We start from the raw sequence: 25,782 nt of genomic DNA on the forward strand, positions 1-25,782 counted from the left end.
CGGGAGGGCGGGAGGCCGAAGCAGAGCGCACCGGGAAGCCCTCTGGCCTCGGGCCGCGGGCTCCGCACGGGGATCGGGGTTTGGGAGCCGAGTTCCTTGCTGCTGCTCGCGGCCCAAACCGCCCGCCGCCCGCTCCGCGCCCTCGCGGAACTGCTCCGCCCTGCCCCGCAGCCTCCCGCCCCGCGGCGTCCTCGGCACGGCGCGGCCCAGGCCAGCCGACGCCGGAAAGCCGTCGCGGACTGTCACAGCAGCGGCCCGTGTCGGCCTCAAGGGCTGCGGGCCCGCTTCCCAATGACGGAAGCCGCTTTTCCAGGCCCCCCACGCTCCGATGACGGTGCTAACGATGGTCCCTCCTCTCAACACCCTGTGAACCTGCAGCCCTCTGGGTCAGCGCTTCCCCAAGCTGGGCGCTGCTAACGCGAGCACCAAGGGGATTTCCTACAGAAAGGTGAGCGGCCTGAGCAGCGGAGCCAGGCGCCAGAGGGGACTTGGTTCTAGCACAGGCTACTTCGCCCACGTAATAGGCGTTGGTGTTCCCCTTATCAGGCAGGTGGGGCACACCTACAATCCCAGCCCCCAGGAGGCCGAGGCAGGAGGATCACTGTGAGTTCAAGGTCCGCCTGAACTACACAGGATCACTGTGAGTTCAAGGTCCGCCTGTCTCAAAAACAAACAAAAAAAGAGCCAATCCTTTGGACAAGGTGAGCATCCCTAACCTGAAACCCAAAATACTCAAAGTCTAAAACTTTTGCGTACGCACATGTGTACCCACAGAAGTGTGTCAGGATCTTGGGGATCAGGGGTGCCCAACCCTAGTCTGCAAATATTCCAAACTCTGAAACACTTCTAGGCCCACACGGTTCAGGTGAGGGATCCCAGCCCGCACAAAAGTAAGAAATTGTAAAGGGACGGTGCAGGGGAAGGGCTGCTCAGACAGCTCGGCGGCAGCGGGCTTTGGCAGAGACCAGACTCGGCTGAGCCCTGTGGGGGAGGGGTGCTGGGCCTGGTGTCTGCTGACACGATGGCTTTCTCAAAGGCAGGGTCTCCAGCCAGGATGAGGCCGCGTTTTCCCTCTCAGTTCTCCAGAACCGGGCCGGAGCCTGCCCTCACCCCTGCTGCGGGGCGGGCCGAGCGTGCGGCTGGACACGGGCACAGCTGGCGCAGCAGAAGCTCGCGTAGTACTCGTTGCTGCAGAGCTGGGCCTGCAGGATCAGGTCGCAGTTGGCCAGCTCCGGCTGGTCGACGCAGTCCCCGCTGGGCGCCTGGGGCTGGGCAGCCGCTGCTGCAGAACAGGGAGGAGACAGGTGAGGCCGCGTGTGGGACAGCCTCCCGGGCCGCCTTGCAGCGGTGAGGAGGCTTGGGGCTCCCGCGGCTCGCTGGCCTTGCCCCCGCACGCAGCGGCCTCGCGGACCCCAGCTCTCCCCACTGGGTGACTGAACGTTTCTCTCTCGTGGCCCCTGCGCTCGCGCTGGAGCGCTGAAGAGCGGGCAGGGTCGGCCTAAGAAAAACGGGAGTCTGGGAGCCTGTGTCCACTCCTCCCGCTCACCGCCCGCTCCTCCAGCGCCGAGTCTGTGCCTTCTGTGCCCTGAGCTGGGGCGGGTGGGAGTCCAGGTCCGAGAGCACCTGCCTAGCGTCTAGCAAGGGTAAGGCCTGGGCGCCATCCCCAGCAGCACACGTGTGTGTGATTTTTGTAGTTTATATGCGGTGTGTACAAATTATGTCTTAGCTAGTAGCACATATGTAAGAATGCATTTTTAAATTTAGTGCTGGTGCACTGAGAACAAGCCCTTGTTGCGCCCCCTCTACCTGCAGGAGCTTCCGCCTCCCTGCGGGAGCGGCCCCCGCGGCTCCATCCTAGGACTGGGCTGCCTGCCCAGGTTCTTCTCTTCCTTCTGCCGCAGCTCTTGCCGGCTGAGGCCTGCACCTCGTCTTCCCCAAAGCCAGGCCCCACAGCGGGGGAAAGCCCTCCGCCCTCCCCCTTGTTCCCCACACGTTACCGTGACAAGACTAAGCCTACCTTAAGAAAGGTCTGCCATAGCGGCATAGCCAGGACTAACGCCATTCACGTAAACGGCAAAGCCATCGTGTTGAAAACCTGTAACTTTGGTATCAGCTTTATCGGCTTCTTGCAGCACCCGAACCAGTAGAGGTAGGCACCCAGCATGGTGATCAATACTCCTGTCACCTACTACCCTGTTCCCCCAAAAATAAGACCTGGCCAGAAAACAGCCTTGAACTGGAGCTGCAGTGCCAGCCCCGGTCAGCCTGTCCGTTCTGCGCCTGCCATCACCATTCTCCCCTTCAGCGGCGCTCTGTATGGCAGGAGCTTGCTCTTCCCCTCACAGGGAGCGCCTTCTCACCCGGAGAGCGAGTGGCGGCCTGTCCCTCACCCCTGCAGGCTTTTCTGCTCCTTACTTCACTCTGTTTTTATTTTGAGATAGGGTCTCACTGTGTAGCCCAGGCTGGCATGGAGCTCACAGTGATCCTCCTGCCTCAGCCTCCCACGTTCTGGGATTATAAGTATGTGTCACCACGCCCAGCTTCTCACTCCACTCTTAAGCAAAATGACCAAGAATCCTGGAAGTAGAACCACAGCCCTCACCAGCGCGTGACCAGCCCAAGGCCCACACCCTGAGGCCAGCGTTGTAATTACAGGGGCCCAGGAGCCCTCAATCAGACAGCCTCATTGTGTGTGAGCCTGAGAAAGAAAGGCTGAGAGCAGACACCTGCAGCCTGATCAGGGATGGATGCAGATACAGGAAACGACCCAAACTACCTAGCACCAGCACCGTTCACCCACCAGAGGCAGGTGAAGGACTGAGGCCATGTCCTGTCTAGGACTCAGCTGTCATCAGATCCCTCTGGCCTGGCAGACCATGCACGGACAGGAGCCCCGCCAAACCGGCACCCAGCAAGTTTGTGATGACAATCTGACTTTCTAGGCAGACAGAGCTACCGCTAATTACAAACCGGAGCATCCGGGTCCTCAAGGGCGGTTAGTGTGTGCACAGAGAGATTATCGACGCAACAGTGGTGAAATGGTCCCTGCAACGTGGCGCTTTCCCTGGGGCAGGGCCATCGCTTTGCACGTGCACTCACCTCGTGACGCTGTGCCCTGGAGCCTCAGCCCCTGCCTAAAGAGCTCAGTCCTACTCACAAAGCCACGTTTCAGCCGCAGCTGCAACTGCACGCACTGGCCGCTTCCCCGCTCAGCTGGCGCGCAGGAGGCACCCGGACGGCATGAGCGGCCAGACAGAAACGGCCCGGCACCTCCCCAAGTCTGCACCAGCCTGTAAGGACCCGCTGCGTGGCCCAGCTGCTCACCGCTCAGTGAACTAGGACCAAGGACTGAGGGCAGGGAAGGCCGCAGGGCCCCGTTTGTGTGAACAGCTCTAGCAAGTGAACGTTAAACCGGTTCCCAGATGCGCTTTTCACGTCTCTCGAATCTGCGTCTTAACGGACAGGTCTCAGCACTGTGCCGGTTAACGGGCAGCACCTTCTCCCTGACGGGAACACCCTGCAATATGGCGCTTGGATTCGTTAATACAGCTCACCAACAGCAGGCACAGGCAATGCACGGCTAAAGAATCAGACACCGAGTAATGCACATAAAATTGCACTCCTTTACAAGTGGGGCCGTTCAGGGAAAATGCACAAATGAACGGAGGCGTGCAGAGACCTGGGTTCCAGGCCCGGCTGGGCCGCTGCTGCTGTGCGGCTGGTGGGAACACGCAGCTCTCTGGGCTCCAGTCTCGTGTGGAGTGATGGGTAACGATGACCCTGGCCCTACCCTGTGTGGGTCAGAGGCTCACAGGGTCACAGAGTCCTTTTTAGGGCCATTTTTTGCTGCCCTGACTAGGATGGACAGATCTCAGCGGTCTGATTGCCTTAAGGATTATAACGAAATTCCAGCCAGTTACGGTTTTTGAAATAAATTGCTAAGCCTAAAACAGTGCTGTCAGCACATGTACTAAAATAGGAATGATACAGAGATCAGCAGGCCCCTGCGCAAGGATGACACAAAAAGTCGTGACGCGTGCCATGTTTAAAAAGAAACAAAACAGGGCTGGCCCCTGTGAGGCGTTGCCCAGCCCAACAGGCAGCTTCCCTCACCTCGGGCTCAGGCCCGGGCCGCCAGCTCCACAGAGGAGGCGGGCGACGCCCCGGCGGGCAGCCCCTTGCCAAGTCATAGCCAGAACCTGGCAGAGTGAGTCAGGGTTTAAACTCCAGCCCATCCGACTGCTGAGCCCGCATCTCCCACGGCTCACAGCCCCGCGGACAGCCCAGACGGGCCACTCACCTGGCGCGGCCACCTTCACCTCCGTGCTGCGGCTGACCGCCTGGCTCCCGCGGTAGGCGCTGCACGTGTAGGAGCCTTCGTCCTGGGCCCGCAGGTTGTGGATGAGCAGCGTGCCGTCCGGGGCCTGGTGCACGCGGCGGCCGGCGGCCGGCACTGGCAGCCCGTTCCTGGGGTGGAGAGGACACGGGAGCGTCACCCAGCGCCGCCGGTCTTCAGGCTGTGAGGCCTGGGCCACCATGGGCGGAGACCGTCCAAGGCTCATCCAGAGCCAGCCTCCCTCTCCCGGGGCAGACCGATGACCCAAGGAGGAGGGCACAGGCACCCCAGGAAGCCAGGACATTGTGAAAGCAAAGTAACGAGTGAGATAAACTCCCAGACGCAGTGTGCTCAGGGCCCTGGGTCGCAGAGGCCGACAGAACTGCCTGGCGTCTTCTCCCCTCGGCGCGGGTGCCTGGGAGCCTTCCCTGAAAGAGCTGCTGGCTGAGACCTGACCTGGCCAACCTGCCAGCAGCTGGCCAGCCCTGAGAGGCCGGGGGGCCCAGGAGCAAGAATGAGGGAAGTCCCAGCTGGCGCGAGAGACGGGCGGGCACCACTCAGCAGGCCTTGGCTCTGGCCAGGAGTCCGGGCCACCTCCCGGCCGATGGCGAGGTCTGAGCCCAGCAGGGACTGACGGGGATGCGTGTCGTCCGGGGACGCTGCCGCCTGGTGCCCATGGGGTGGAGGGCACGGGCAGTGGGATCACGGGACTCGGGTGAAGGTTGGACATGGGAGCGGAGGAGAGGAAGCTGTCTGCTTGGGTTACTGGGCTGCTGGAGAGACCCTGGGCTGGGGTGAAGTTAGGCTGCACCATTTGAAATCCGGGGTGTTCGTGAGATCCGAGGGGCATCGTATTCAAGGGCTGGAGCGCGCACATCCATCTGTGTGTCAGCCTGAGAGGCCCCTGCAAGGCTGTCTAACGTGAACCCCAGGGACGACCAAGGACAGAGTTTCCTGGAGCCAGCAGAAGGACCCTACAGGTCCTAAGGACTGAGAGGGACCCCCAGGTTAGCAGCAGGGTAGGGGTGATGTGAGTCGGACAGTGACCCGGCAGATGCCCGGACGCAGGGCGGAGCGGACAGGGTGAGCACTGAGGCGAGGGGCACCAAGCCCACGCCACCGCCTCCCGAGAGCCTGCAGCGCGGCCCCGCCCGGCGCCCCTCGCACACCAGCCTCCGCCTGCTGCTTCCCCTCCGCACCCCTCCCCCCTCAGCCTCACCCCTGCTCCCCGCCCCCCACCCCCTGGACCCAAGGAGCCTCACCCCACCCTCCATGTCTGGGCAAACCTCATCTGGAGCTCCTGGGACACACGGCCGTCTGCGCCCCGGGGCCCCAAACCCCCTGGACCTAGCCTAGTCCCGACACATTCCGGGAAGGGAGGGGCCAGAATGCCGAATGAATGAATAAATGCAGGACCGGCAGCTGGGACTGGAGGCCACCGAGGTCCCCAAAGCCAGCTGCCACCCATGGCTCTCAGCGCAGGCAGCGGAGCTTCACCTGGACCATCTGATGTTCACGCTTCCGTCTCCCACCACACAAGGCAGCCTGGCTGTGCCCCCCTCTGGCACTGTCACCGTAGGGGGCAACCCCGTGATCGTCAGCTCTCCTGGGCACAAAGAGGAAGCACTGTCAGCCTGGCACAGACCCGCCCCACCTTGCCACTTAACCTGGACGCCAGCGGCCCCACAGCACGCGCCCCTTACCCAGGACTCTGAGCTGCACCCAGCGCTGGTCTCGGTCCTGCCCGTTGAAAGCGACACAGGCATAGAAGCCACCATCCTCCGGGGCCACTCGGCTGATGACCAGAGAGCCATCTGGCTGCGTCTGGTGTCTGGGGACAAAGCACAGTTAATAACAGGCTCCAGCCTGAGAGGGGCCCGCGGGGGAGGCAGGTGGGGGGCACGGGGTGAGGCCGAGCGGCCAAGTTCTAGCAGAGCCCTGGGGCCTCGGGCCCTCCCGCGGCTTGCGCGCTACTGTAGTGAAAACGTTCGGCTTTTAAGCCTAACAATAAATTTACCAAACTTGCTAATACCTTTTTTAATTTTGTTCTTTAAATTATTATTTTTGCTTTGGGTTTCTCATATAAGGTTAAATGCAATATTTATTTTTAATAAATTATTTTTATTAAATTATTTTTGCTTTGGGTTTCTCATATAAGGTTAAATGCAATATTTATTTTTAATAAATTATTTTTATTAAATTATTTTTGCTTTGGGTTTCTCATATAAGGTTAAATGCAGTATTTAACCTCGTGTGTCAGGTTCATTTACGGACCCAAGGTGCGCCCATTTTCCTGCCGACCGGCCAAGTGTTCCTTGGCTGAACAGTGCTCCGTCGCACATGTATGTACATTTTCTCTCCCCGCGCACCTGCTGGTGGGCGTACAGCCTACTTCCGTGCTCTAGCTACCGAGAGTTGTGCTGCTGTAAACACAGGCAGGCATGTGTCCCTGCAATCTGGTGTCTGTAACTCTTTGGGGAAGATACCCAGAAGGGGAATAGCTGGGGCAAGTGGAATGTCTGTTTTTAGCTTGAGGAATCTCCAGACTAATTTCCATAATAGCTGCTCTAGTTTACACTCTCACCAACAATGTGGAAGCCTTCCTTTTCCCCAGCCACCTGGCCAGCATTTGTTGTATTTTAAATTCTTGATGACAGCCATTCCTTATGGAGTAAGATGGAATCCCAGTGTGTATCCAATTTTCTAAATCAACGTAATTCTGGTTTCCATTGGGCGTGGTGGAACAGACTTGTAATCCCACCACTATGGGAGGCTGAGGCTGGAGGATCTCAAGTTCAAGCTCCTCCTGGGCAATTTAGCAACTTACTGACACCCTGTCTCAAAAAAGGGCTAGGAGTACAGTTCAGTGTAAAGGATAAGGGTTAAATCCCCCAAACCAGAGGAGAGAATCTAGTGTGCTTCTGGTTGTCGCCCTAAAGGTTTAAATCTCAGTCCGACCACTTGCGAGGAGCTCTGCGGTGCTCAGCTCCTGTGTGTACAGCGCAGGAGGAGCACCTGCCGCATGTGTCTCCTTTGCGGATTACGGGGCGGAGGACACGCCTCACCTCAGGTGCGCTCAGGGAGGTCAGCAGTTGCGTTCAGCCAGAGCTTCCCGGCCCTTCACCCGTCAGCCAGCCTCTCAGTTCCGAGGCAGCCACGCTCAGAAAGACCCAGGGACCCGGGCGTTGCCCCCACCCCTGCCCGGGAGCCCGCCCGGCGCGGCGGTGCACCTGGGCGAGGAGAGGGGCTGCCCGTCTCTCTGCCACTCGATGACGGGGGGCGGGAAGCCGTCCGCGCGGCAGCTCAGCCGCACCCGCTGGCCCGGACTGGCGTCCACCGCCCCGGGCTGGGTCCGGTCCAGGCGCAGCCTGCGAGACAAGCCGCCCGCAGCCGTGAGGGCCCGCGGCCCCCGTTCTGCTCTACAGCCCCGTGCAGAACCACGCGCTCTGCTCACGCGCCCTCGGAGGAGCCCGCTGCCCGCTGCCCGCTGCCCGCCCCAGGCCGACGGCATGGCCACGGCCCTCCCGGCCCCCTGTAAACGGAGCCCACCCCCCGTGCCAGCTCCGACCCTTCCCTTCCCCCGCCTTGGGGCGCGGCCAGGGTGCCCCGGTTCTCCGACCCTCCGCGCAGAGCCCTGCCCGGGGTGGGAAGCCGGGCCTCGGGACCCTCCTCCACCCACCATGGGGCCCCGGGCCCGGCCGCTGAGCTGGTACCTGGTTGCAGGCCGAGGCTGTGCGGAGGGCACGGCCCCGGGGCGCCCCGCATCGCCCCCTGGAGCGGAGCCCCGAGGACCGTGGCCCTGGGCCGGGCCCCTGGCCCGCGGGAAGTAGCTCGGCTCGGCCTCGTCAGCGCCTGTCGGGAGGCCAGCGAGAGCCCGGCGTGAGCTGCGGCAGAGGGCTGGAAGGCGGGGTGGGCTGCGCAGCCAGCGGGGACCCAGGACGGAACGGGCCGCGCGGCCTCCGGAGGGCAGTGCGGGGCGCCCCGGCCGCTGTCCAGTCCCTCCAATGCGGGTCTGTGACCCCAGGCAGGGACGGGGGAACAGACCTGTGACGCGGAGCTGGATGTGCTGGGAGTCACGGCCCGGCCCGCTGGCGCCACAGCTATAGCTGCCAGCGTCCTCTGCCCGCAGGGGGCTGATGACCAGGGAGCCGTCAGGCTGCAGGTGGTGCCTGAGCGGGGAGAAGGGGGATGCACTCCGGAGCCGCCCACCGGCCCGCCGCGGGAGGGCCAGGGCCGCTGTGGGGAAGACTGCCACGCAGGCCCGCGGCGGCACCCTCAACGCAGCACGTACCTGTCAGAGGAGATGGGCTGGCCGTCTTTCTGCCACCCGGCCTGCGGGGATAGGGAGGCGGCCCTGGGGCAGAAGAGCTGCACCGACTGCCCCGGGGCTCCCTGCACCACGGTGGGCTCCGAGCCTGCCACGCTGATCCTGGAGGGGCAGGGAGGGAACCACCGCTGACCTGGGGCCGGGGCCGGGGCCTGCTCTCAGCACCTCGACACGCCGCGCGGGCCAGAGTCCCACAGGAGGCCAGGCGCCAGGAGCCAGGGCACCCTCCCAGCCGCACCCAGCCCCGTCGTCCCACCAGCAACATCAGCAAGGACCGCAAAGCCGGAGCTGGGGTGGGACTCACCCCCCTACAGCCCTGGGGCAGGAAGTTCTGGTTGCCTTTTGGGGGGGTCTGTGTCTCTCTCCGTCTCTCCGCACATGCGCACGCACAAACAACACTGAGAATTAAGCCCAGAGCCTTGCACATGCTAGGCAAGTGCTCTACCCCTGCACAACACCCCCAGACCTTTTTATTTTGAGACAAGGTCTCCCTAGGTTGCCCAGGCTAGCCTTGAACTTGGATCCTCCTGCTCAGCTTCCCGAGTAGCCCAGATTACAGGCACGCATCAGCATGCCCAGTTAGGTTTGTGTTTTTTTATTTCAGTTTTCCAGAATCTCTTATTAACATGGTCCAGTACTGAGGGGATAATGAAAAGAACCCACACCAAATCTGAGGTGTGCAGAACAGGAAGCAAAAGCACCACCTCACAGGTCAGCTGAGGCTCCGAGAAGCTGCCCATTCGCCAGCCACAAGGGCTTCCCGGCTAAGCAGGCCCCGGGGTGCGGGTGAGACCCTACAGAGAGCCGGGCCCGTCCACAGCGCTGTCTACGTGTGTCGGCTCAGCCTGCCACCTCTGGTCTCAGCCTCCCACCTGCAGCGTGAGACTCTCAAGGCCCAGCAGGCATGGGTCTGGGAACAGAGGTTGGGGCAGAGGCAGGGCCGGCGGAGCTCAGGCCTGGCCGGACGCCCTACCCCCCGCCTCACCTGTAGGAGGAGCTGGGAGAAGGTGGCATGGGCCATCTGGCATCTCTGCCCAGTCCTGGGGTCCTGGGCCCAACTTCCTGGTGTCCAGGCCGCTCTCCAAAGGCCCGGGTCGGCTGGGCCTCCCCGGGCACAGGCTGCTGCCCCCTTGGCCAGGGGCCACCAGAAGGTAAGGGCTGTCTCGGGACCGTGTCCTCTGTCCTGTGCCTGCTGGTCTCCTGCCGGCCTCTGGGACCGCTGCCACGGCCATCTGTGGGGATGCCCGGGCCAGTGGCCCCAGGCTCAGGGTGGGGGGGCCCGTGCTGGGCGCCCCGGCAGCTGTTCATGCACTCCTGCTCCGAGGCGAAGTTGTTGGCATTGCCGTGGCAGCCGCCGTACCAGAAGCGGTTACACAGGCCCACCGAGGCCACGAAGTACCAGCGGGGGGCCCAGTCTGCGCAGGAGCCATGGGCGCTGGGCAGCAGGCACCGCACTGGGTAGGCTGGGGGCAGAGGTGGGACCTGTCACCAAGGTGGCCAGTGACAGGGCAGTAGCCACCACCCTTCTACCTCAGATGCAGAAGCCACATCCTTCCGAGTTTACAGACCACGGCTGCACCTGGCCGAGGCCCCAACCTGGTTCTAGGGGTCCGTTTATCACCCAGACTTGCCCTAGAGAGCTACAGCAGCCTCCGCCCTGAGCTAGAGCTCTCCAGGGGCACAGGTCCAGGGTTCCCTGGGCAGGTGACCTCATGTCCCCACACGCTGGACCCTGGCGTACACAAACCCAGCAGCGGCGTGTGGCCTCGCTGGGCTCAGTCTATGAAAGGACCCTGGCCCTGAGCCACCCCCACCCCAGGCCTAACAGATGCCCAGTGAAGGACCCACACCTGTCCCAGGACCCTGCAGCAGCCTCTCAACCCAGCCGGCTGCCCATTCTAACAGCCCTCCCGGCCACCACGGCCTGCTGCACCTCTCCACATTCAGATGTGACCTCCGCTCCTCGCCCCGGTGCCCGACCTCGTGCAGAGCCCTGACCCAGCCTGCGCAGCTTTCGATATCCGTGATGGCCCCCGGCAGCTCCCCTCCGGCCCAGCCTTCCTTCCCGGTGGGCTCCCACTGCCCCCCACCCCCAGGCAGAGTCACGACAGGCCGGTTGCCCCTGGCACTGCCCACCCCGGCACTGTCCCTGGGGACTAAGCCACAGGATGGGCCTTCCCAAGAGTATAACCTCCGCCAACCCCACAAGCCGTCAGAAGGCCTCAAGCGCCAACAGTGCTGCTGCAAGGATAATCCAGCACTGTCCTTGGGCCTGGCACCCAGCAGGCACTCAGGCATTTGCAGAAGCTCATCCGCCCTGCAAGGAGGAGGACAGGGGCGTCCACTCACCGGAGCTGGGCTGGCCCTCGCACCCTTCTCCACGGGGGCCGGCAGCAGAGGCCACGTTGTCATAGCAACAGCCAAACTGGGAGCCCCGGCACTCAGCGGGTTCATTCTGCTGGGCCTGGGGCCTGTGGGCTTTGGGGGCCTGGAGAAGAAGCCCAAGATTGGGAAGCTGGAGTGGCTCTGGCTCCTGGAGAGCACCCCGGGCTGCTGGGAGGACGGCAGGAAGGTGCGGGAGTCCAAGGTGCACAGCCCCAGCTGGAGGAGACCGGAGGCCAGGACGCAGCCCCGGCTTCCCAACCTCACCCCAGGCCCATGGCAAGCTGTGCGCCCTCAAGGGGCGGCCCAGGCCAGTAGGCCCTTCCCCAAGGCCAAATCTGCAGGGGCCTGGGCCAGGGGCACCACGCAGACTCGGGGGCTGCAAGCTTTCCCGCCCGTCACCTCAGCCACTTACCGTGGAAGGCACCACCTTGGACCCCGGCCTCCTCCCAGCGTCGTTGCTGCCGTAAGCCCCGGTGCAGCCAGCCTGCTGGGGCCCCTCGGCGGCAGACACCCCGTCAGGGCAGCACCCGTACCTAGGCAGACAGCACACAGCCTCCCTTACTGCCCGCCTGGACCCCGAGCTCCAAGGGGCCCTCTGCGGGGCTGACCGGCAAGGCCCTGAGGGAGCGGGCCCGCGTCCACCACCACCCAGCAGCTGCCAGGGCGGGCAGTGGTAAGCAGAGGCCCTGAAAACCCCCAAACCGAGCAGGGTGGATTCATCTGAGCCCCGCAAAGGTCAGCGAGCCCACCGCTCATCTCACTCCGCCAAGTAAGGGGCGGGAGCGAGGCGGAGAAGGGGCGTCCCAGCGCCAGGCACCTGGCGATTTATTCCACCCTCGCAGCAACCCCGCGGCTATCACTGTTCACGGCTTTTGGAAGAGGACACCGAGATCAGAGAAATCAAGTAAGCTGCCTTAGTCAGCATGCAGCCGGTAAGAGACAGCTCTGCGGATCACCCTGAGCTTGAGCACCCCAGTCCCTAAGGGGGACCTGCGGGGGGCTGGCCTTGGAAGAAGAGCCTCAGGGAGAGCAGGGGTGAGGGGAGCCCCTCTGCAAGGCTGCAGTGGGTGGGATTAGAGGGAGATTGCTGGGAACCGTCCGCTCCATCCAGCTCTCCGCTGGCTTCCCTCAGCCTGCTTTGGGTCCGAGAGCCGGAACCTCCCCTTGGGCTCCGGGTTCTTCTACCAAGAAGGCAGGGCTATGGCCCTGCTTGGCACAAGAGGAAGCCAACCCCTTAAGATCCCACGGGCAGGACCACTCGGAAACAATACAAGTCTCAGCCCCTGCCCTTTCCCAGCAGAGATTCGGGGCCTCCCATCCGCGGCCCGCCTTCCCTCTCTGACCACCGCAGTGCCCACCTGCTCTGCTCACACCAGACTTGGGTCCTGGGACAGCCCTGCCCCTGCGGCCGAGGAGACGCCGTGCGGCCATCGGGGCAGCACCCGTAGGGGCTGTGTCTGCAGTCTCGGGCCCCTGAGCCAGACCTTGGGGGCTGCTGCAGAGATGGGTTTGGGCCAGGAGCTGAAGGCGGGGAGCCATGTACACCCCCAGGTCTAGTCGGGACCCAGGGCCGCTGGTCTCTGGAGTCTAGAAAGGGGAAGCAAAAGCCAGGCCAGCGGGTGCCCCTGGCTCCCGACCCGTCACCGTGTCCGCTCCAGACCCCTTCTGCCATCCTCGAGGCCCCTTCCACACCCCGACACCCTTGGCCTCCACCTCCAGAGCCGCTCCCACAGCCAGAGAGGCAGCCTGGGGGCTGGGGGGCCGCTCCTACCTGAGGCCAGGGCCTCCCGAGGGCCCGAAGGCATCCAGGGGCCCCTGGGGGGGGTGCGCGGGTCCTGCACGCTGGGGACCTCTGTGGGGAATGAGGGCAGTGGGTGGGGGCGCAGAGCCAGCATAGAGAATTCCAGCAAAGCTGGAACCCCGCTGCGCAGGCGGGTGGGTTTTGTTTGGTACTGGGATTGCGTCCAGGGAGCACCGAGCCACATCTCCAGTCCCCTTTCAGGGACAGCGTTTCACTGTGCAGCCCAGGCTGACCTCAGACCCGCGACCCTTCTGCCTCAGTCTCCCAAGCAGCTGAGACGAGCGTGCACCACTACCCAGGGCTTCAGCCACCTCAGTTTTTTTTCTTTCAGTACTGGGAGCTGAACCCAGAGCCTCCATGCTGCGCTGCTACACCCCCGACCCTTTTTAATTTTTACGTGGAGACAGAGGCTTGCTGGGTGCTAACGGTCCAGGCTGGGCATGAACTTGTGATCCTTCTGCCTCAGCCCAGCCGGCTGAGACCACACCGGGCTTCAGGCAGCCCGGATTTCCCTGCGTGGCTGCCCAGCCTGTCCTGTGCTCCGGCCATCACGCGACTCTCCGCTTGACCTGGGTGCCACCCGGGGCAGGCTCCTCAGAGGGCCGGCAGGACAACACCCCTCCTCCTGACACCTACCAGCAGGCGCTGCGGTACTTGGCACAGGCCCAGAAACCCCTACACCCTACACGGCCACCGCGCGTGGACTTGAGTGGAAGCCCAAGCAACCAAGAGACAGGGGTGTGTCCAGCTGCAGGACGGAATGACGGGGAAGAGGCAGGCGCGATCACAGAGACGGTGCAGGAGCACGCGCGAGACAGCCGAGTAACCGCTGGGACGAACCCAGCTGCCAGCCTACTGCGAGCCGCGGCCGCGGCCTTTCCTGCCCTGACCCCGCGTCACTTCCGTACCTATGCAAGCAGCAGGGCAGGCTTTCCTCTCCAATCCTGTTCCAGCCGAGCCTGCCTTCCCCTTCCCCGCCCTCCTGAGTCTCGCCGCCCTCCAGGACGGCAGCAAGGCCTGGGCAGCCTCGTGGCCCCGCTGGACACAACCCGGGAATGCAAGGACTTCGCTGCCGGCGAGGCCGCACCCGGGCGGCTCCTCAGCCCGCCTCCCGCCCTCCCACCGCGCACTCCCTGTGCGCAGGCCCGGCAGGCACACCCGTGCACCCCACGGTCCCGGGGGACAAGCGGAAGAGGGGGAGCCCTGTGCCTCGGCCACGCAGCTGGTCGGCTGCGGAGCTGACCTGAGCCTCAGCCTGCCGCTGGCTCTGAGGTACGGGTTCTTGCCCACTCTGCCACCTGCCCGCTTGGAACTCCAGCATCCCCACCTCAAGGTCCCTACAGCTCAAAGGGCCCGGCACCACGCTTCAAGGCCAAATACAACTGCAGTGTGAGCAGCTCATCGGCCCCAAGCCTGAAACTCAGCGGGAACCCACGCCCCTCCCGTGTCAGCTGCACAGCAGCCAGATGCCGCCCTCCACGCCTGGGGCCTCCGCTCCCGGCAGAGAGGGCGGTGGGCAGACTGAGGCAGCACACGAGGACAGTCGCTGGACTCTACTTCCCCTCCCCCGCAGTCACCGAGTCTTTCAACAAACCATAGCTGGGCCACCTAGGCGTCGTGCTGGGGCTGTGCTGTGGGGACGCAGGGCAGGAGTCAGGCTCTGGGCCCAGCCGCAGAAGCTCAGGAAGCCACGTTCAGCCCCGCGGCACAGGAGGAGCCCCGCAGGGCCGGGGACAAAGGGGAGACACTGCTTCGGGGTGTGGGGGAGCAGGGCTGGCTCGAAGCAGAGCAGAGAAGGCGGGCTTTGCCGCAGCAGAGGCTTCAGCAGACATCCTGGACAAGAGGCCTCAGGCCTGGCACCTCTCGGGCAAAGGCCCCAAACAGGAAGTGCCTGCTTGGTTGGCAGTGAGGGGCGGGGGAGAGGGAGGGTCCCAGCCGTCCTCACCCTGAGGAAGGTGGCAGGGCTGCGTGTTACAGAGCTCCACGTCCCTGGGCTTCGACTGCTGCAGGTTCCTACAGTGGCCGGGCGGTCCGAGGGCACAGACGACCTGTCGCCTCCGAGTGCCCGAGCTGCAGCTCTTGGAGCACTGGGGCCCGCGGGTGCGGCGGGAGAGAGAGACCTGAGGCCGGGCCCCCACAGGAAGGGGGGGGCGGCCGGGGACACGTCGTGGCACTGACAGTGGCGCGGGTACCTGCCCGCCCGAGGCGCCGGTCTGGGCAGCAGGACGGGAGGGGTGGCCAACACTCACCAGGCCCCAGGCGCTGACCCGCCAGGCCTGGTCCCCGGGGAGGGGGCAGGCTGCTCGCGCACAGGTCTCCGTGAGGGGTGGCCGGTCTTGCCCGGAGCAGGCCGAGGCGGGGAGCAGGGACCCTTCGTCACCCTGGCAAGCCACGCTCCGCCTCCGGATGCCGGCACCACACGTGACAGAACACTGCAAGAGTCCGCTGTCAGCACGCGCCCAGCCCAGCCCGGAGGAGCCACACGCCGGACAACGAGGCCCATGAGCCCAGCACGAAGCGCGGACTACACCCGACTGCCGCGCCTGCTCTCGGCCCCGAGAGGCTGTGCGACGCCCTGAGGTCACACAGCCCGGTCACGGTGGCAGACCCCCAGACCGGGGCACCGTGCCTTCCTCTGCAGCTGGAGCAGGCGCAGATGCCGGAAGCAAGGCCAGCGGCCCCAGCCCTGCGGCTGTCCATCACCACCAAACACCTCGCCCCGCGGCTGCTTCAAGCCAAAGCAAGGTTTGGGGACCCTGGAGGAGAGTGAAAGCTCGGGAGCAGGGCTCCAGGACCCAGCTCCCCTCTCATCCCAGCCTGGGCCACAGCGGCCAAGATGACCTGCAGGTCGCTTCACCTCCCCAGCCTCCGTGTCCACGCAGAGGCCTGACCCTCAGCCTGGCCCGTACCTCTAGGACCCAACACCCAGCTCCTTGTCCCGGCCCCGGCCGGCCTAGGCAGGGCCTCACCTCTCCCCAAGGCCCGGCACTCCAGGCCACGCAGCGATGCAGGTTACAAGCCTGTGTGGAAGGGGGCTTCCCGGGCAGGCCGGCACACTCGGCCTCCTCAGCGGCCTCCTGGCCTCCAGCGCCGTCAGACGAGACACAGTAGACAGGGCGGGACTGGGAGCCGCCCCCGCAGGAGGCTGAGCAGGGTGCCCACGGCCCTACCTTCCAGCTGGCGAGGAACGGGACTCAGGTCAGGCCAGCCTGGAGCAGCAGCCCTCCCTCTGAACATCCGGGCTGTGCGGGACCAGAGCGCTGAGCGAGGAGCATGGGCCGTGCTCCACGTCCTCACGGCCATGCTGGGTGGCTTACAGCTCAAACCAGCCTCGCCCGCAGCTGTCCTGTCCTCACCCCAGGCCCCTTCCCTCTCACTGGGTCCCTTTCATCAGGCCGACTCTGCCCCCACTGGGTCCAGCCTGCACGGGGACATCTCCAGGAGCGTGTGCCACCCTGCGCATGGAGGGGCTCCGCCCGGCACCAGGCGCAACGACTGGGAGGGTGGCCCCCACCACACCATGCACAGCCACGCCCACCACCGTCCACGAGGCTGCTGCCACCAAGGCCGGGTGGGCAGGTTACCTGTTCCCACACACACGCTGGGCCCCAGCATGGCGCCACGCTCCGGGCCGGTACAGGTAAGAGGTCCTTTGTGCACGAACAAAGGAGTGCCAATGCCAACAGGCCCTGGGCCAGATCCCTGGCTCCCCCCCCGGGCGTGTGCCGAGCCAGGCCCCCTGCTGGCTCAGACCGGGACTTTCATCACTGGCCCCGGCCCTCCTGCCAGCAACCTGGACGCTCTGAGGACTGCACGGGCACACAGGCCAGGGAGGGCAGCCCTCTGCTGCCTCACTCAGAGACAGCCGCCAACCCACCCGTTAGCCGTAGCTGTGGGGAGCCCTGGTACCGCAACCTCCTCACTACACCCCTAAAGCAGCCTCAAGACGCCCCTCCCCTCCCATCCCACCCCTACCGTCCCACCAGGGGCAGAAGGGGCGGGCGAGGGCCTCACCGCTTGGTCTGTGGGCAAGGCTGGGGGTTGCAGGGGCGACGGTCAGCTGGCCGAGGCTGGCGCTGGCACATGTGGGAGGGGTAGGCCTCGCTGTCACTGGCGCAGAACACCAGGCGGGACTGCTGGCCTGTGCAGGGTGGGACCAGAGAAAGCAGCTGTGAGCCGGCCCTCTGCGCATGCACGTTCTCGGCCGGGCACCGTTCTGCGCCCGGTCCAGCACCACCCCGGGTACGTCCCAGACAGCCCTCCGAGGGAGGTGCCGTTCACAGACAGGACGCCGGGCCTCGGAGCCTTTCCACGGTGGGCAGCGGAGGCCTGTACGACCCGGCATCAGCTCCAGGCCGGCCTCCACTCCCAGAGGGCTGCTAGCTGCTGGGACACCCTCCGCTTAGCTCAGGGGGGGCCCTCCATGGTGCCCCCCGCCCGTCTCCTCTAAGGGGACACCATGACGTGGATATTTCTCACCTCCTTGCGTAGCACAGCCTTGAGGGGAGGCTGTGCCTTCCCTGAGCCCGATCGAGCCCTCCCTCCCCGCACCGGGCCTCACCCCCGCCACACTCCGCGCTGCAGTCGCCCCACGAGGTGTAGCTCCAGCCGAAGGCGGGGCTGGGCCCGGGGCTGCGCAGGGGCAGGTAGTACTCGTAGCGCACGCCGGGGTTGGCCTCCTGGCTGATGAGCTGTGTGCGGCAGGGCAGCTTTACCCACAGCCCCGGCCAGCCTCGGCTCCCAGCCACCTATGCGCAGGGCTTGGTGACCTCTCGGGGGCCCCCCGCTTCCCACCGCGCTCTCACCTCGATAATCAGGGGCTCTGAGGTGGGGCCCCGGGCCTGGAGCCGCTCAGGGGCCAGGTCACCCTCGGCACCCCGTTCGTAGTGCAGGACGGTGCTGGCCACCGGCAGGGCCTTGGCCTCGGCGATGGTCCAGTGCCCGTTGAGGTAATACTCCCCACGCACGCTCCTCACGGCTGCGCAGGGACAGGGGCGGAGTTGGGGGAGGGTGCGCCTCAGGCAGCCCAAACTCAGCCCGCAGCCGGACCGCAGCCTCACCCAGGAAGTTCCTGCTGGCCGCAGCCTCCTCAATGCGGATGCTGGTGGCCCCAGGGGGAATGATGAAGATCCGGTTGTAGCCTGATGAGGGCAGAGAGTCAGGCTGGGGGCAGGTGACCAGGCCGCCCTCACCCGGCACCCCTCAAGCCCCTGGAAGGAGCCGTCCCTGAGATGAGCCGTCCCAGGGCCCCACAGCACAGAAGAGGGATGGGCGAGGCTGCCTGGGGCCCAGTGCTCCCCACAGACCAGCAGCTCCACGAAGGCCAGAAGCCTCAGGGCACCCAGCGCAGGCTGGGAGCAAGCAGGGTCAGGTGGAGGACCGGGAGGAGGTGGGGTGGCAGGGGATTGGACCAGGGTCCTGACTGACAGAGGCCTCCACCCTGTGGCCCAGCCCCAGCCCCATCCAGGTGCCACAAGTGCGCTCAGCCCTGAGCCGTGGTCAGAGGAGGAGCCGGCCAGCCCGAGGCCGCACGGGACCCCCACCTCGACTGAGGTCGTTGGCACTGAAGGTGCCTGTGACCGGGTAGCAGGTTGTGCCGTCTCCCCCACACTGCAGACACTTGTCTTCCTGCTTGGACGAGTCTAGCTCCTGGTCACAGCCGACAACCTGCGGGCAGGAGGCCAGGCGAGTGCCGCAGGCTGAGACAAGGGCCCAGCAGGACTGGGGCTCCGGTCAGCTTGTCCTTCGCAGCACCCCCGGCTCAGGCAGGACAGGGTGCAGGGTGGAGGGTGACTCAGTGGAGGCCCGAGGACGGTCTGCTCAGGTCCTGCCCTCCTGCGGCATCCTCACCCTCCGCCCTCCCCCGCAGGGCCCAGCTCCCCTCAGAGCTTGGAGGACGCCCCGGGTGGGCCTGGGACAATCGCAGGGGTTCTACTGCCCTTCCTCAGAGTGGACAGGTGAGGCCAGGGCAGGTGGGCGGTGGCGCCACGCTGCGGGGCTCCTGCGAGCCTGTGCCCTGGGCCCTGCCCGCCGCTACAGCAGAGGCCTGGAGCTGCTGTCTCGTCACACCTCCCGAAGCACTCCCCGACCCTCGGGCGGACCAGGAGGGCGTAAAGCAAGAGCCGGGGAGAGGTTTCCAGCAGCAGCACCCAAGCACCCGTGGCCACCCTTCTTCACATCCCGGTTCCGCTGCGGTCAGTTTCAGTTAGGTGCTGACAAGGTGCCACCCCAGCTTTCTTTCATGAGGTTGGGGCCCTCAGAGGGCAGCCGTCCGGGCTGCAGAGCATCCCAGGAGCTAGGCCAGGCACCCCTGCACCCCGAGGTGGCCCAGCCCAGAGTGGGGAGGGAGCTCACTCACCCGGCAGCGGCCATCCACGCAGACGTCCCGTCCTCCAGGCTCGCAGGGCGTCCCGTCCAGCACCGCCTCCCGGTGCTTGTAGTAGAAGTTCTCCCCCTTGGGGATGCAGTTCAGCTCACACTTGTTTGGGGCTGGTGGGCAAGAGGGGGACTGAGGCCAGGCCCGAGGCCTAGCGTAGCAGCAGGGGTGCAGGGGCCAGCAGCACAGTCGTGACTGGGAGAAAACACCCTTGCAGCAGCCGCCCCCACCAGATGGCGCGGAAGCCCAGCCCCGTCCCGGGGGCGGGGGAACAGTGACCACAAGAGGGCTGGGTCTCTGGGGACCACATCAAAGAAAGCCCAGAGTAGGGGACTGATGTACACCCAAAGAGGCCTGGCCTAGCATTACGCACAATAGTGCAGGTGTTAACAGGCTACCCTGAGCTGTCAGCGGGGTCCCACGCGTGCGGACCACGCAGTTGGTGAAGTCTACCTTTGGGTGGGAGATGCTCAGCGGAATGCAAAGTGGTGAGAACTCTGCAGTAATCGCAGGTATTTGAACACAGGGAACATGGGAGGGCTAGGATGAAACGCTGACAGCACCCCGTAAGAAGGGCGGGTTAGGGTGACTCTTTCTCACATTTTTCTTATTTTCTTTATTTATTGTGCTGGGGACCGAACCCCAGGCCTCCACACTGAGCTACATCCCTAGCCCTTTTTTACTTTTTGAGACAGATCTTGCTAAGTCACTGAGTCGCATAGGCTGGGTTTAAACTTGCAATCCTTCCTCCTCATCGTCCCACAATGCTGGGATTGCAGGCATGTGCCAACACACCAGGCTTTTTTTGTCGTAATCAATATACCAGCATCAGGGACACACTTTAAATAGCCCAAGGCTGCCCCATGCAGTGGAGAATGCCTGTAATTCCAGCACTAGGGAGGCCGAAGCGGGAGGACTGCGAGGCCGGCCTGGGTTACACAGGGAGTGCAAAGCCAGCCTGAACCACACAGCGAGAGCCTGTCTCAAAACACTCCCGCCCCGAGAGTGCCAGCAGGCACATAACCCCTCGAGCAAGGCGGGCACAGCTCAGCCGCTCTTTCAACCCTCTTCTTGTGTTCCAACTTCTCTAGATTGGGATTTATATAAGTTACTTTTAACACTAGGATTCAGTACTAGGAGAAGTACTGAATACCAAGGGGCCCACTGGGACAACCCACACTGGCAAAGGAACACACACACACACACACACACACACACACACACACGCTCATCGGTTAGGGATCCGGAGCCCCCGAGTTGCCAGGAGGCGCTCGCGGAGCAGCCCATTCACGACCCATTCACGACCCACAGTCCGCGCTTTTCCCTAACGCTCCTGACCCCCTCCCTCGGCCGCTCGGGACCGCGGGCCCGCAGCTGGGCGCCTGGGCCTTCGCCAGGCCAGGCCACACCCAGGCCCCCTCCTGCCGTCTGCCCCACAGGACGCCCGGCCTCCCCCGGCGCCCTCCCGGCCTCCCCCGGCGCCCTCCCGGGACCTGTGCGAGGACCTCCGGGCGCAGGCGGAACCAAACCCGGGCTCCAAATGGCACAGCCCGCCAGAGGTCTGAGAAAACGCGCCCGCGGGGCGAGGCCTCTGCCGAAGTCGAGCAGCAGGGGCCCCGGCGACCAGGGCCGGGCGCGGGGCGGCCGCTCACCGCCGTAGTAGGGCAGCCACCGGTACCGCCGGCCGTGGAACGAGGCGCCGTCCAGCTCCGCGCACTGCTCGGCCCTGAAGTCCCGCGCGCCGTCGGGGCAGCTCTGCGCGCACGGAGGGAAAGGGGGTCCCCGGCAAGGTCAGGGTCCCGCGCGCCCGCTTCCCAGCCCGACCCGGGGCTCTAACCCACACCCCAGCCGCCAGGGCCAGGGCGGCCCGGGTGCGCAGGGGCGCGGCGCAGCCTCACCTCGGTGCGGCAGGTGCGGTAGCTCCGGGCGGGGCCCACGCAGCTGGCGCCTCCATCCCTCCTGCGGGGCGAGCGCACAGGGAAGACAGCGGGAAGACCCGCGCCCCGGCCCCCCACGGGCCCCCCGCTTCCTGGGCAAGGCTGGGCCGGAGGCGCGGCCGGGGGAAACGGGGCGCGCTCACGTGCCTCCCTGGGTGGGTGTTGGCGTCCCGGGGTCTGAGCGGGAGAAGCCGGCCTAACTCAGGGCCACTCTGCCTCGGAAGCGAGTCGCCAAGAAGCCCCCGCTGCCGCCCGCGGGCCGAGGGGTAACAGCCAGCCGGCGGCGTGAGCGGCCAGCCCCTTGGAGTCGGCGCTCCCCTCTTCAGCGTCCTCTCCGGAGCAGCGAGCTCACAGAGCCGCCCAGCGCCCTTCTCTCGCACCCCGCCCCCGCGGACCCTCTCGGGGTGCAGAGCAGGCAGTGCACACTTGTCACTCAAGCGGGGACATCTGCACTTCGCAAGGCGGCCCAGGGCGAAGCAGCCGCACGAGTCGGGAATTGCTGGTTGGCGATCACGCACTCCGCGGCGCCTGCCTTGTGCTGGGACCGCCGGGAACCAGATTCAGGGGTGGAAAGCCGGTGCTCCAGCTCCTCCCAGTCAAGGCGGACCCGGGTGTCTAACTAACCCGGGTCTCTAACTAACCCGGGTCTCTAACTCTGAATGACGGTGAACTGTGACAAGTGAGCTGCTTTCCTACGCCCTACTGATGCCGCTTCCAGAATGTGTCACGCGGTGACCAACGGCACCTAGCCCTGGCCCGGCGGCCAGCCTGCCTTGCACCCTGCCTTTTTAACCCTGGCCCCTTCTCGTCCACCCTACCTCTGTGAGTAGCAAGGCCGCTCCCGGAAGCTGATGCCCCCTCCGCAGGTCCGGCTGCAGGAGCTCCACTCGCCCCAGGGGCCCCAGGTGTCACTCTGCTGCCTCGCCTCGGGCGCCTGCAGAAGATGCCTCAGGGTTTGAGCCCGGAGACCCCACCAGGGCCCTTGGCCTACAAACTCCTCTTCCCCAGTTCAAGGGCCTGAGAGTCTCCCAGGCACCCCAGACGTTCATTCACAAAATTAGCCAGGTTTCATCACACAGAGCTGAGGGCAGGGCTGGGCAGTCAGAGAGACAGGAGGTGACAGGAGCCCCTGGGGGAGCCCCGGCACCTGGTCAATGCTAATGTAGGGGTGGAGGCCCTGAGCGGGGAGCAGAGGTCAGGCGCACAGCTGCGTCACCTAACCCTGCTCAGCGGTGCTTGTTGCACCCTGCAAAGCAGCCACCGCCAGCGGAGCCTCTCGGGCTCCTGGGCCTGCACGCGTGACAGGGAAGCCCAACTGCGCGGCGTCTGGCCCGAGCGCCGCAAGGTCTGCGAACATCTGCAAGCAGCATCAGTAGAGTACATCATTGTGATAAAAATAGATATAGTGATACTTACTTCACTACAGTAAAAGACACATCGCCACGAATCACCCTCAAAATATTCTCCCTCACTGTGAACGTCCTCCTGCTTCGGCACCCGCCGCAAGAGGCTTCGTCAGGCCAGCACCGCAGGGCCCTGGACAGCGCCACCTCTCGGGCACACTTGGTTTTAATTACCCAAACCAGGGCGCGGTGTGAAGCCAGGGGCTGCTGCAGCCCTGCCCGGCGGCTTGTCCCGGCCTGTCCCTGCCTGTCCTCACCTGCTCCTTCTCCAGCTCCCGCCTGCAGCAGCCCAGATGTTCCCCCTTCTGTTCCCACTGTTCCCAGGGGACTCTGCTGCCCGCTGCCCACTGCCCACTGCGCTGTCGGAGGGAGTGCAGGCTGAGGCGGGCCTCGCGCACAGCGCCTTCTCCCCGGGTGAACGGCCCACTGCTTCTGGGCAGCACCCGGTGAGCCCTGGACGCGTTCAGGAATCCCTCAGCGGCCCGGGCTAAACCAGAAAGGAGCGGGCTGAGCTGCGGCCTGGGCCACACCCCTTCTACCGCAGTGGGGGAGAGCGCGGCCCCGCCCAGCACTGCCCACCCCGCCTGCGACCCACACTGGAGGGGAGGAGGAGGCAGGAGAGGGCTGCGTGGGTCTTGGCTGGACCTAAGGGAGAAGGGACCCAGTAGAGCCCAGGGTGCTTTTCTGAAGCGGGCAGTACCGAGGAGTGAACCCAGGGCCTCTGCACTGGGCTACACCCCCAGCCATTTTTATTTTTGGAGGTGAAGTCTATCAAAGTTGCCCAGGCTGGGCTCGAATTTGCGATCCCGCTGCCTCAGCCTCCCAGTGTGCTGGGATTCTAGGTTGATGCCATCACGCCTGGCTGGCTCAGGGCACTTTGCAAGCCTTGGTTGATTTTATCTGTGCAACAGCATTTGAGCAGACACTGAGACTCACTCCCATGTTAGAGGACTCGACAGCGTGGGGAATGCTGCTGTCCTGGGGGCCCTGGATTTCATCCTGGGGTCTTGATGCTGTCACCATGGCCCCACCACATGCACTTTGGCCTACAAGCAACTGGGGCACCAGCACATAGGGACGGAGCTCAGAGGGCGGCACCCAGGGAGGAGGCCACAGGGGCAGAGGAGCAGAGCTCGAGGTCACGGAGTGGACACGGCGGAGGGTGGCTGTCGCCCACCTGCCACTCTGACCGTGGCCTGCACTGGGTCCACGGGCTCGTGGAGGACGGCCCGTGCCCACCGCTGCCGCCCACCCCTGCCTGCCCTCCTCCCCTCCACCTGCACTTCCACAGTAGTGGCACTGTTCCTCGCCCTGCCCAGGGTGGCACACCGCTGTGACCCTTCCTCTTCTGCGGGGGCCTGCCTCAAAGAGGGAGGGCAGGCTGTGCTTTCCCTGCCCTGGGGAGGGCGCTCCGGGGGCAGCCCACGGCCCGGCTGCTCTGTGCCCTCCTTTTGCTCACAGCAAGCCCAGGCAGCACCCTCTCCTGCCCACAGGTGGGTCCTGCAGCTTAGAACACTTGCTGCACGGCCTTAGGACCCTGCTGTGTCCTCGGGGAGTCCTGCCCTGTAGACCCCTGCTAGTCACCCAGCTACTCTGATTACCAATTGGTTTCTGAGCCCCTAGATTTGTACTAATGTCACAGCTAGTAAGCACACGAGGCTATTTAAGTTAATAAAAACCAAATCAAATTTTAAAATTCCTCAGCTGCACTGACCACATTTTCAGTGTCTGACAGCCACAGTGGACCTCACGGCTGCCTAGGGGAGCAGGGTACAAATGATGTAGCTTCCGTCATCTCAGAAGGGGGCTGCTGGACAGTCCCGCCTGGTTGCAATCCCCAAGGAGAAAGCAGGTGACAGGAACCCCAACCCTGCAGGCCCAGAAAACCCAGTGGCCGGCAGCCACACCTGGTCCTGGCAGGTGTCTGCTGGGATGGACCTTGGCTGATCCCAGCACTGCCTGCGAGCCCCTCACTCCTTGGAGGACCACCATGGGCAGCGGCTTCTCCAGCATCAGCCAAGGCCCAGCACAGAGGTACCCAGCACCCTCAGAAGGGGCCCATTCCTGTAGTGGGGCAGGCAGTTCCGGGCACCCGGCCAGAAGGCTCCAAGGTCCCATGGCTTCTGAAGGACGTGGGCACTGAGGCTGGTCTCCTACCCACCGCCCCTCCTTTGCCCAACCCTGCGCTCCCACAGACTGGGGCACCGGGCCCCACGCTGCCTCCCTTGCAGGGACCTGGCCGCACTTACCGAGGACCCGGGCCCGGAGGCCAGCAGAAGGGGCACAAGCAGGATCAGCCGCATCTCCGCCTGCACCTGTGGGAGAAATCTCGACTTGGATCCATGCCGGCAGGCAGGTCACACCCCAGGCCCCACACACCCCAGGGCCACGGCAGCAGCCTCGAGCGCAGGTGCCAGGTGTGTGGGCTCGTCTTCCCTCTCGGGGTCCACGGGTGACCGGGAGACCCGCCCTGGGGGCTCTGGGGCCTCAGGCAAGCACCGCACGACCGGGCCACTCACACGAGGGGGAAAGCAAGCGCCCATCCACGACTAGCAGGAACCACTTGTTTCCAGGTTTCAGAGAAAGAGAAAGAGACAGGGCAGTTACAAATTGTCGAAAAACACGGAGTTCAGGACCAAAGTGGGCAGACACTTAAATTTAGCAAGGGATTCCGTTTATAAAAGTCATTTCAGTTGTTGTTAAACACCTGATCCCCTAAAAAAAAAAAAAAAAAAGATTTGTAAAGTAGTTTTATCACTGAAACAGATTTTTAAAAATGAAAGTCCTGGAAAATACGTTTTTGTTGATTTGAGGGTCTCACTATGCAGTTCAGGCTGGTCTTGAGCTCACTAGATAGCGCAGGTTGTCCTCAGACTCACAGCGATCCTCCTCCCTCAGCCTGCAGACTGCTGGAATGACAGGCGTGTGCCACCACGCCCTGCTGAAACTAATTTTAAATTCAACTTTTAAAAAAATGTGGACTGTGAGTGTGGCCCAGGGGTAGTGGTGTAGGTGCTTAGCATGTGCGACCCGCAGCGCGCACGCATCCCAGCGACTCCGGAGGCCCAAGCAAGAGGAACACGAGTTCGAAGCGAGCCCAGGCCACTTAGCAAGACTCTCCAACAGTTTTTTAAAGGCTGGAGATTAACTCAGCGGTGGAGCGCCGCTGGCTCCAATGCGCAGTGTGTTAAAGCTAAGAAGTACCCGCGCCCGGCCT

The 25,782-nt window shown here is 64.3% G+C and overlaps 1 protein-coding gene across 5 annotated transcripts in view; it reads right to left on the reverse strand.

The window, feature by feature from the left end:
* Positions 1-746: 746 nt before the first annotated feature.
* Papln (papilin, proteoglycan-like sulfated glycoprotein) overlaps positions 747-25,782 on the reverse strand; it is a 27,331-nt gene continuing 2,295 nt past the window's right edge. For 2 of the 5 annotated variants that reach the window (XM_013507155.1, XM_013507154.1), the window contains exons 3-30: positions 25,085-25,127; positions 24,815-24,880; positions 21,981-22,096; positions 21,124-21,184; positions 20,878-20,980; positions 19,208-19,338; positions 18,393-18,516; positions 17,910-17,990; positions 17,655-17,827; positions 17,411-17,540; positions 16,864-16,990; positions 16,434-16,499; positions 15,819-16,026; positions 15,099-15,281; positions 14,795-14,936; positions 12,820-12,900; positions 12,407-12,635; positions 11,461-11,581; positions 11,013-11,151; positions 9,649-10,126; positions 8,628-8,765; positions 8,381-8,505; positions 8,050-8,188; positions 7,567-7,704; positions 6,040-6,167; positions 5,834-5,942; positions 4,301-4,467; positions 747-1,282 (exon numbers count right to left, since the gene is read on the reverse strand). In XM_013507155.1, coding sequence (XP_013362609.1) covers positions 1,107-1,282; positions 4,301-4,467; positions 5,834-5,942; positions 6,040-6,167; positions 7,567-7,704; positions 8,050-8,188; positions 8,381-8,505; positions 8,628-8,765; positions 9,649-10,126; positions 11,013-11,151; positions 11,461-11,581; positions 12,407-12,635; positions 12,820-12,900; positions 14,795-14,936; positions 15,099-15,281; positions 15,819-16,026; positions 16,434-16,499; positions 16,864-16,990; positions 17,411-17,540; positions 17,655-17,827; positions 17,910-17,990; positions 18,393-18,516; positions 19,208-19,338; positions 20,878-20,980; positions 21,124-21,184; positions 21,981-22,096; positions 24,815-24,880; positions 25,085-25,108 — 3,903 coding nt within the window. In that variant the 5' untranslated portion in view covers positions 25,109-25,127 and the 3' untranslated portion in view covers positions 747-1,106. Of the gene's footprint in view, positions 1,283-2,655; positions 3,792-4,300; positions 4,468-5,833; positions 5,943-6,039; positions 6,168-7,566; positions 7,705-8,049; positions 8,189-8,380; positions 8,506-8,627; positions 8,766-9,648; positions 10,127-11,012; positions 11,152-11,460; positions 11,582-12,406; positions 12,636-12,819; positions 12,901-14,794; positions 14,937-15,098; positions 15,282-15,818; positions 16,027-16,433; positions 16,500-16,863; positions 16,991-17,410; positions 17,541-17,654; positions 17,828-17,909; positions 17,991-18,392; positions 18,517-19,207; positions 19,339-20,877; positions 20,981-21,123; positions 21,185-21,980; positions 22,097-24,814; positions 24,881-25,084; positions 25,448-25,782 lie in introns of those variants that run through there. The other 3 variants (XM_013507158.1, XM_013507156.1, XM_013507157.1) reach the window with 3 other exon arrangements.

The sequence above is a fragment of the Chinchilla lanigera genome, unplaced genomic scaffold (assembly GCF_000276665.1).
Source record: "Chinchilla lanigera isolate Chin_1 unplaced genomic scaffold, ChiLan1.0 scaffold00122, whole genome shotgun sequence".
Taxonomy (NCBI): domain Eukaryota; kingdom Metazoa; phylum Chordata; class Mammalia; order Rodentia; family Chinchillidae; genus Chinchilla; species Chinchilla lanigera.